General features: G+C 40.3%; 1 protein-coding gene across 1 annotated transcript; it reads right to left on the bottom strand.

Moving 5' to 3' along the window:
* Window positions 1–3784: 3784 nt before the first annotated feature.
* Window positions 3785–9849, bottom strand: LOC110865645 (sulfite reductase 1 [ferredoxin], chloroplastic). The gene is made up of 8 exons (XM_022114972.2): window positions 9450–9849; window positions 8577–9350; window positions 7995–8291; window positions 7715–7912; window positions 7034–7168; window positions 4696–4812; window positions 4435–4593; window positions 3785–4243 (listed from the first exon to the last, which is right to left on the bottom strand). The coding sequence occupies exons 1-8, from the start codon at window positions 9600–9602 to the stop codon at window positions 4037–4039; spliced, it is 2040 nt and encodes a 679-aa protein (XP_021970664.1). The 5' UTR covers window positions 9603–9849; the 3' UTR covers window positions 3785–4036.
* Between the last annotated feature and the right edge of the window lie 926 nt (window positions 9850–10775).

The following is a 10775-nucleotide window of genomic DNA, read 5'->3' as shown; positions in this document are numbered from 1 at the left end:
GGCAGATGGGGATGACTGGCTGAAACACAACATCTTCCATTCAACATGTACCATTTTGGGGAAGGTTTGCACGTTTGTCATTGATTCGGGGAGTTGTGACAATCTGATTTCTGAAGAGGCAGTTCAAAAGTTGGCCTTGAAGACAGAGAGTCACCCGAAACCGTACAAGCTTCAATGGCTTAAAAAGGGAGGTGAAGTGACGGTATCCAAAAGGGCACTTGTTTCAATTTCCATTGGGTCCACGTACAAGGATGATGTCGTGTGTGATGTGGTCCCTATGGACGCGTGTCACTTATTGTTGGGCAGACCTTGGGAGTACGAGCGTAATATAGAACATAACGGGCGGTCCAATACTTATAGTTTTCTGTTTGGTGGTGTGAAGATCACTCTTGTTCCTAGCAAGCCTAAGCAGTTAGCCACGAAACAGTCGGGTACTCTGTTGACCATTAGTCAGTTTCAAGATGAGTTGGAGGAAGCAGACAATGTTTTTATTTTGATTGGGAAGCCTGTGGCCGAGGAAGTCGACATTCCTGAATGTATGGTCCCGTTATTCGAGGAGTTTGTTGATGTTTTCCCAGATGACTTACCTGTCGGGTTGCCACCTCTACGAGACATCCAACATCACATTGATTTGGAACCGGGGTCCCAACTACCCAATAAGCCCCATTACAGGATGAGCCCAAAAGAACATGAGGAATTACGTCGGCAGGTTGAAGACTTAATTTCTAAAGGGTATGTTCGGGAAAGCATGAGTCCTTGTGCTGTTCCTGCTCTGTTGACTCCAAAGAAGGATGGGACGTGGCGTATGTGTGTTGACAGTCGTGCAATCAACAAGATCACTGTAAGGTACCGATTTCCGATTCCCCGACTTGATGATTTACTTGATCAAATTAGCGGTGCCACTATTTTCACGAAACTAGACTTGAAGAGTGGGTATTACCAGATCCGACTCAGGCCTGGGGATGAGTGGAAAACCGCCTTCAAGACTCGTGAGGGATTGTATGAATGGTTAGTGATGCCTTTTGGCTTGTCCAATGCCCCTAGTACGTTTATGCGGGTCATGAACCAGTTGTTTAGACCCTTTATTGGCAAGTTTGTGGTGGTTTATTTTGATGATGTTCTTATTTATAGCCCTAATTTTGATGAGCATGTGAAGCATGTACAGCAGGTTTTGACCTTGCTCCGAAGGGATAACTTGTATGCAGCCAAAAAGAAGTGTGTCTTTATGGTCCCTAAGGTCCTGTTTTTGGGGTATGTTGTTTCTGGTGACGGAATACAGGTGGATGAGTCAAAGGTAGCGGCTGTTAAGCAGTGGCCAACCCCCACTACAATAACTGAAGTACGTAGCTTCCATGGTCTTGATTCATTTTATAGACGGTTCATTCGAAATTTCAGTTCCCTTATGGCGCCAGTGACTGACTGCATGAAGGGGAAGACTTTTATATGGACTGAGGAGGCAGAGTCAGCTTTTCAGTTAATCAAAGAAAAGCTTACAACAGCACCAATTCTAATATTGCCAGATTTTTCTTGGGTTTTTGAGTTGCACACAGATGCCTCGCAGGGTGGTATTGGGGCAGTTCTAAGTCAAGGGGGCGTCCAGTTTCTTATTTCAGTGAGAAGTTAACTGGGCCAAAGTTACATTATAGCACTTATGATCTTGAATTTTATGCAGTGGTCCAGGCTGTGAAACATTGGCGTCATTATTTGTTTCACAAGGAGTTTGTTTTATTTACAGACCATGATTCGTTGAGGCATATCCGCAGTCAAGATAAAGTGTCACATAAGCATGCCCGGTGGATGGCATTCTTGGAAAAGTTTACTTTTGTTGTGAAGCATAAGTCTGGAATTTCGAACCGTGTGGCAGATGCCTTGAGCAGGAGGAGTAGCCTGCTTGTTTCTATGAGAGTTGTTGTACCCGGGCTAGACAATCTCATGGAACAGCTCACAACAAATCCATATTTTTCTGTCATTTTGCAGGATGTGCAGTTTGGGAAGAGGGCAGATTTTCTTGTGCGTGATGGTTTTCTTTTTAAGGAAAATCAATTGTGTATTCCCAATTCCAGCCTCCGACTTCAAATAATTAAAGAACTGCATGGAGAAGGGCATGTGGGGAGAGACCGTACTTTACGACTAGTGCAGTCTTCTTATTTTTGGCCTACTATGCGAAGGGATGTTGATCGATTTGTTAGACGTTGCAGGATCTGTCAAGTTTCAAAAGGCACAGCTACTAATGCAGGGCTTTATATGCCTCTACCCATTCCTCAGCAGCCTTGGGTTGATATTAGCATGGATTTTGTGTTGGGGTTACCCCGTACTCAGCGTGGTAATGATTCGATCTTTGTAGTGGTGGACCGGTTTTCGAAAATGGTTCACTTTATTCCTTGCAAGAAGACAACAGATGCAGTTAATGTGGCTCAGTTATTCTTTCGGGATATCTATCGTTTGCATGGTTTGCCATCCTCTATAGTTTCTGATCGGGATACTCGTTTCTTGAGTCACTTTTGGCGCAGTTTATGGAAAATGGTGAACACTCAGCTCAGTTTTAGCAGTGCTTACCACCCACAAACTGATGGGCAGACGGAGGTTGTTAATCGATCACTTGGTAATCTTTTGCGGTGTCTTGTGGGTGATCATGTGAAGTCTTGGGATCAAAAGCTTTGTCAGGCTGAGTTTGCTCATAATCATGTTGTTAATAGGAGTACTGGGTTTAGTCCGTTTGAGGTGGTCTATTCTGCTAAGCCTCGGGGTCCTCTTGATTTGATGTCACTTCCTACCCCAGGCTCTGTTCCCAAGAAGGTGCAAGATTTTGTGGTTGGGTTACATGATGTTCATAAAGCTGTGCAGGATAACTTGGCCAACGCTAATTCAAAGTACAAGCAAGCTGCAGACCAAAAGCGTAGGCAAGTTGATTTTGAAGAAGGTGATTTTATTTGGGCCATTTTGACTAAGGACCGCTTTTCAGTGGGGGAGTATAATAAGTTGTCAGCCAAGAAGATTGGGCCAGTAGAGATTGTGCAGAAGATAAATTCTAATGCCTATCGTCTGAAGTTACCAAGCCATATTCGTTGCTCTGATGTGTTCAATGTCAAACATTTGCTGCCTTTTCATGGGGATTCGTCTGATGATGAGGTTGCTGCGGATTCGAGGTCGAATTTTGTCTACCCAGGAGGGAATGATGCAGGCCCAAGTGTAGAGGAGCGGGCTATTTTGTATTTGGAGGCCCAAGACCGCGTAACAAAAGGGGCCTCACTAAAATGGCTCTAACTTGGGCTACGGGGGTCCGTTTGGGACGTGCGACCAGGCGATTCGAACGTGAGAACAAGCTCTATCTTGCTGCAAACGCCTATGGCGGTTTGGGTCATCGTCCGGGCCAAAAAACGCTTATTTCCATGAGTTATTTTATGTTTTATGTTTTTTAGTGGGTTTTTTTGGACTTTTGTTTTGTTCTAGTTTTTGGCCCAAGTGTGTTTTAGGCCCATTTTCGAATTTTAGTCTCTATTTATATGTTGCTAAAGATAATGAAAAGGTCAGACTTGAATTTTGAGAAAACTGATTTTTCACTTCAAATTCTGTGCCCTTTGGGTTGAATTTTGGGGTTGGGGAAGAACTACACGGGTATTCGTAGAATCAACGTGTTTGATCTTCATTTATCATACCACGCACTACATCACATGCAAAGACACTTGAGAACATCCCTCATACAACTGACTCTCGGGAACATGATGAAATGGGTGAAGAAGGGCCATCGGACCCAAAAATGACCAACAGCTTGAGGCACAACTCGGAATCTAAGAGAGGCAGGCATGTTAACCCAAGTCTCAGTCATGCCACGAGTCCGGGCGTAACACCAACTTTCCTTACCAACACTCGGTCCAATATACAATCACTCTTCTAACAACTTCAATAGCGTTCATAATTCATACTATCGGTAACTATATAAACCGATAAAAAACCACTTGGGATGTCAAAATCAAAATGCTCACATAAAGAAAAAACACGTGGAAAAAATCTAAACTGTCGCAAATTCCAGTTGCTTTTACTGGCTTTTGCCATTTTGCTGGGAAGCAACGAAGTTACGGATGACCTCCATTGCCAGTTGATGAGCATTCTTATTCTCAACCTTTGCAAGTGCTTCTACAGCTTCATATGTTTCCTTGTCCGTAAAAATCCTCAAGTAGTGTCGGGATGACGATTTTGGTATGCCCGTCCACTTGTCAACTATTTCCTCAAGTTTCTCAAATCCCTGCAAACATACAAGAATTTTTTTTGACAACATATTCAAACAAAAAAGAATTACAAGTTACTAAATCGAGGTGCCAATTTTGACACATCTATTATAGGTTATATGCTTAATGGGTCAAACTCAAACTTGGTTACATTATATGCACATATACGACACGTCTACTATATAACGTATTCAGATAAGTGTCTGACCATGCGATTTGTGAAGTCACCAAATGATTCTTTTGCTTTCCTGTTTAGTCTCCAGTGGTAGAACAAAGGTTCGAAAACCTTCTCAAGGTCCTGAATCTTAACCTTGTTCTTGAAAGTTCTTGCTAATGAAGTTTGAGCCGGCGTTCCCCCAAGCCAGATCTTTTATAGAACAATACAAATTTAATTTTAATACATAACATTTTAGCAAAAGAAACGAATACAATAGTGGAAAATGAAAAGCGTAACAAACGATAGAAGTACCTGATAGCTATTAGGACCATCACCAACTAATCCAAGTTCAGCCATGTAGGGTCGAGCACATCCGTTAGGGCAACCGGTAACTCTTATAACTATGGATTCGTTATACGAGAGACCAACCTGAGATCACAATGCCCGTTGATAACGATGATATGCAAATTTAAAAGGGGTGGGGTTAATACCATGAAAAAACATACATCAACTTGTAAAAAATGCACGAAGAAGTCACTAAAATAATTTGTGAATATTGAAGTCCCTAAACTTGTCTGAAGTGCACATACGTAAAAGCTTTTTGTAAAATAACTAATTGGATGCCCCGCCCCCGTTGCGGGGCGCTAAGCCGAATATTTCTTAGTTTAATACATGTACGCATGTATTTTAGTTACTTGTGCATACTACTCATAACACGATCTTAAAAAAATTATATCGACTAAACTAATTAAACTAAAATACTGCCATAGTTTTGCTGGGAAAAAAAGGATGGCAAGCCTGAGTTGGAGGCAAAATAGTAAATTGTCATAAACAATGAGCGAGTGTCAGACACCTACTTGACAAAAAAGTTAGATTGAGTAAACCAAATAAAATAAAAACTACTATAGTTTTGAAAAAAAAAAAAAATTAAAACGATGGCAAAACTCCAGATTTTAACTTTTAACTGAGGGCAAAATCATAAGTTTTAAAAGAGGACAAACTCATAATTTTAAACTGAGGGCAAATTCGTAATTTTTAGCTGGGGGGCAAAACCAAAATTTTGTTTTGAACGGGGGGAAATCATAGTTTTGAACTAAGGGCGAAATCGTAATTTTTAGCTGGAGACAAAAACATAAATTTATTTTGAGCTGAGGGTAAAAGCATAATTTTGAACTGAGGGCGAAATCGTAATTTTTGAAAGGGCAATTATAATTATATTATATTATACTAACATTAAATTAGAAGTAAAAAAAAAGGAAAAGGGCAGCCGCCCAATTTCCACCAATGTGGCGGCAGTACTATTGCCGCCATTGTAAATGTATATGCAAGTAAACTAGTTGATGCCCCGCCCGCGTTGCGGGGCGATGGTCGAATAGTTCTCAATCAATTAAAAAAACACTACTATAATTTTGCTAGGAAAAAGACTAAAACGATGATAAGACCGTAATTTTGGGCTCAGGGCAAAACTGTAATTTTTCAGGACTAATGAGTGAGTGTTAGGCAGCTGCCAATTAAAACAAAAAACTTTTATAGTTTTGCTAGAAAAACTAAAACGGTGGGGAAAACGTAACTTTGAACTGAGGGGGAAATCATAATTTTATTTCAGGGATAAAATCGGAAATTAAATGGACCAATGGGGGAGTGCCAGGCAGCTGCCGGCATGACTATAACTTTACAATGGGGGCAAAATTGTAATTTAACCAGGAAAACAAACAAAAACGATGGAGAAAATGTAAATTTAAGTTGAGGGCAAAATTGTAACTTGGCTGTGAGAGAAAAAAACTAATGGCAAAACTGTAAATTTAAACGGGGCAAAATCGTAAATTTGAACCGAGGGCAAAATTGAAATTTTTAGCTGGGAGCAAAAGTGCGAATTTATTTTTAAATGGAGGAAAAAACATAATTTTGAGCAGATGGCAAGATCGTTATTATAAGGAAATTGAGGGCAAAATTGTAACTTGACTGTGAGAGGGAAAAACTAATGGCAAAACTGTAATTTAAACGGGGCAAAATCATAATTTTGAACCAAGGGTAAAATTGAAAATTTTTAGCTGGGAGCAAAAGCGTAAATTTATTTTTAAGTGGGGGTAAAAGCATAATTTTGAACTGATGGTAAAATCGTAATTTTAAAACGGGATAAAATCGTAAATTTGTTGAGCCAATAGGGGAGTGTAATGTCCTGATTATAAATATAAACGGGGCAAAATCGTAATTTAGAAAAAAAAAATTGTGGGTGGCAGTGGCCGCCCAACTCAGCCAGTCCCACAAAAACACTATTCCCGGCCACCCTTTTTGTATATGTTGAATGGTGTAACTCTTAAACATAGTCAAAATAAAATGATAAAATTATTTTATTTTTTGCAAAATTGTTTAATGTCACTTTACAAAATTAAGAGTTAACAAGTCATTATTTAAATAAATCATACATACATGCACTTTTAGACAAGTTTAGGGACTTTAACATACAAAAACTGTTTATTGACTTCTACATGTATTTTTTACAAGTTAAAACAAGATTTAAGAGACTTTTCGTGAAAAGTAAGAAAGTATAGTGGTTTTTAATTGTATTAACCAAATTGAAAAACACAATGAACTGTCTATATATGTCACTTGAAATATCAAAAATAAATCCAATTATGGAGAGAAATACCTTCTCAAATACACCTCGCACACGCTTAAGGAGATCAGGAATTCCTCGCTCCGCTTCGGTTATGGCAAGAGAGCAGAGAGGTAGGGCAGGGCATGCCATTGCAGTTATGTTAAGGGGGTCCACATAGGTAGGGGGCTGCCAAAAATAACAATTCCCAAGGTTTGTATTAGTATCAGAGATGTTAACCTAATATATATTATTTACATGTCAGTTGCATAATGTAAGGTACCAGCAGAGAATCAAAATTTAAGATGACGATAGAAACCTATGAAAGAGATTATTGAAGCATTTGTAAACCGCTTGTAGTATTTCAACAGTTTAAGATGCCACCGATAGAACACATAAGATATGGTATCTCCGAATATTAATAACTTCACCTAGTACAAAAACGGTTCAGGAAAACAAGAGTGTATACGCATGTTCTCTGTAATTGCCAAACGCGAATGCAAGAAATCTCTTTGTTTTCAAATACAAACATTCAAACTATATATATGACTTTACACATGTAACATTTAGCTTCAACCAGAATAAAAATCAAACTCCTACTTAATATATAAATGCACACATATATAGATATATAGACCATATAAATATAAATAAACAATATTCAATATAAATGAAGCCTTCAATAAAAAATATGAATGATTTCATATGAAAGCTATTGGAAAACAGATGTCTCACCAACAGACCACCTTGTGCGAGAGCAACAGTGATCGGGCGTTTCCAAGAACGTCGGATATCACAAAGGACGATGTTTTGGTTTGGGGTGATGCGCACATTCAAGTTATACTTCTCAATTATTTCCCGTAGTGTCTTCTTTGTTATCCCTTTAACCCGCCCGCTATCAACATGAAGCCCACAAAACAAAAGACCATCACCCTGCAACAATTAAACTTTTAAGTCATTAACTCAAACTAGAAAATGTACTAAAAAGTATTTCAAACTTTGTGAAGGAACATACCGTCTCATGCCATCCGAGATGGCTCTTAAATTCCCATTCAGGCAACTCCCGTGTAGGTTCAAACTTCTTTCCATAGTATTGTTCAGTAACAGACCTAAACTTTTCAATCCCCCATGAATCTAACAAGTATTTCAGTCTACTGTACCTTCGGTCATCTCTTCTGCCATTTTCTCGCTGCGTAACAACAATAGCCTTCACTGCATACAAAATATCCTCCTTAGGGACGTAGCCTATGGGTTCTGCCAAACGAGGAAAAGTGGTTTCCATCCTATGTGTTCTTCCCATGCCACCACCAACCTGAAAAAACAAAATTTAATACCATGTTTTCATAACCGGACCAGACTGGTTGGGCCGGTCGGACCGGATGTAAGGAACAGGAGGCGATGTCATGAGTATTATAAATATAAATAGGGAAAATTGAAACTTTTTAATAAAAATCCGGTTCAACTGGCCAACCGGCCAGTTCACAAAATGGGTCTGGTATGGTGAACCAGACCGTCAGACGACTGGCCAGTGCGGTTTGCAAAACATACTTTGATATTCCTATATCCAAAACTAAGACTAAATGAGTATGTCACATACGTATATATTGAAACCTTGAGGTTCCCCGTTATCGTCAGAAACAACCACAACACCAATGTCGTTGGTAAAAAGATCAACCGAGTTATCAGTTGGCACAGTAACCGCAATTTTAAATTTCCTTGGCAAGAATTGCGTTCCATATATAGGCTCAGCTGAGTCGGGAAAATTCGTCCCGTGAGTATTATCATTGCGAGCTTTCACAACTTCAGGAGGTTCAGCGGTCATAAACTGCTCCCCGTCCACCCACATGTCATAATAAAATCCGGACTGCGGTGTTAACAGTGCAGCAATGTTGTCAGCTGTTTGCTGTGCGAAAACGTAATCTTTCCTGACGAATGGAGCAGCAGGAGCAAGAACATTTCTGTTGAGATCACCACAAGCACCGAGTGTGGAACCCATGTTTCGGATAATGGTGCTCATGACGGTCTTAAGGTCCTTCTTGATGACTCCATGGAGCTGAAACGTTTGGCGTGTTGTCAAACGAAGAGTTCCGATTCCAAACTGATCAGCGAGATCATCCATTGCGAGGTAAAGCTGGTTGGAAACTTTTCCAGACGGGTTCTTTGTACGAAGCATAAAGGAGTATGACCTACCACCTCTCTCGTCTCTGTCGTATTGTTGATAGCTTCCATGGAACTTTATCAGTTGGGTAGCAGCCTCGTTAATATTAGGTGCATCGGTTAACAGCTCCTCATTAAGAGGGTACCGTATGTAGTTGCTTTGTTCCTTGAATATCTCAACCTTACTTCTCTTAGTAGTCTCAACAGAAGTTTCCTGCGTGCAAATACACAATCAGATCCTAAAACAATAATAATCTCAATTAATAATCCGAGAATAACATTTGATGGTGATTTGACGTGTAAATCAAAATACCGTTGAAAGAGCTCTGATGGGGGGAGGAGAAGTGGAAAGGGAGAATGGATGTATGCGTTTGTTCAAGAGAAGCGAATAAGTGGATGAATAGCAGGTGTTCTTATTATCTTTGACCAGGGTGGTTCCGATCAATGACGCCGCCGCCGCAGCCATCGGACAAGTTTTAGGGTTTATGGTCACGCCAGGCAGGGAAGATGATGATATCGAATGGTTGGTAGTAGACTCACTCACTGGTGCTCTTTCCCTTTTTCAGTGTATTTTGCCATGTCACGTGCCAATCACCCCATCATTATTCATGTCACGCGCTTTTTTTTTCTACTCGCTGCCGTGTGCACTTCTTTGTTCCCCTGTTTTCACATCTTGGAAGCGAAAAGAGGCTGGGTGAGTTTTAAGTTTGAGAATGTTAAGTAAGTCACCGCGGTTCTAATGTTTTTGAAGGCTCTAGCTAAACTATAAAGACGGTGGCCTTTCGAATTGATATAAAGAAAACATTGAAAGTTTCAATCGAAAGCACAATATAAAAAATCAAAGATTCGAGGTATCAATTAGGGTTATAAGGCAAACACTAATAAGTGAATGGGAATATATAGATATTCTTATAAAGAGTAAAATGCAAGGATAGTCCCTGTGGTTTTGTAAAATAACATCTATAGTCCCTAACTTTTGGAAATTACATCGGTGCTCCCCGTGGTTTGACAGTTTGTTACTCGAATAATCCCTGATGTGGATGTTCGTTAGTTTTCTCCGTTAAATCTATGTAAAATGACAAAATTACCCATTGCATTTATTAAAATGGGTCCCGCGAATAATGCCTAACCATCTTTTCAAACTAAATGACAGTCTATCTCTCTCCACCCCCTCACCTTCTTCTTCCTCTCCATTGTTCATGCTCCACCCCCTCATCTTTTTCCTCATCATCTCTCTCTCTTTTTAAACCCACCACCACCACCACGGCACCACCACTTTCACCTTCAACCCACCACCACCACCTCAACCGCCACCTTTAACCTTGCAACCACCACCTCCACCTCCACCTTTACACACCACCACCACAACCACCGCTTTCACAAACCACCACCATAACCCGTTTTTTCAGTAGACAAAGACCCGAACCCAACCATAACATACGTTCACAAACTATCACTGTATCTCGTTCCGCCGGTGGACTAGTGGAGATTTAACAGCGGCGATCGGTCCGACCGGCGTTACCTGTTTGGAGACGGTAGGGATGATGTTGTCGCCGACTATACTCCATGTTTCGATAGTTCGGTGTTATGTGTTTGGAATCGTAAAGTTGCTGTCAAAATTGGGGGAAACAAGGGTGCT

The sequence above is a fragment of the Helianthus annuus genome, chromosome 6 (genome assembly GCF_002127325.2).
Source record: "Helianthus annuus cultivar XRQ/B chromosome 6, HanXRQr2.0-SUNRISE, whole genome shotgun sequence".
NCBI classification, from domain to species: Eukaryota; Viridiplantae; Streptophyta; class Magnoliopsida; order Asterales; family Asteraceae; genus Helianthus; species Helianthus annuus.
Note: the sequence above shows the minus strand (reverse complement) of the source record. Positions and strands in the feature narration are given on the sequence as shown.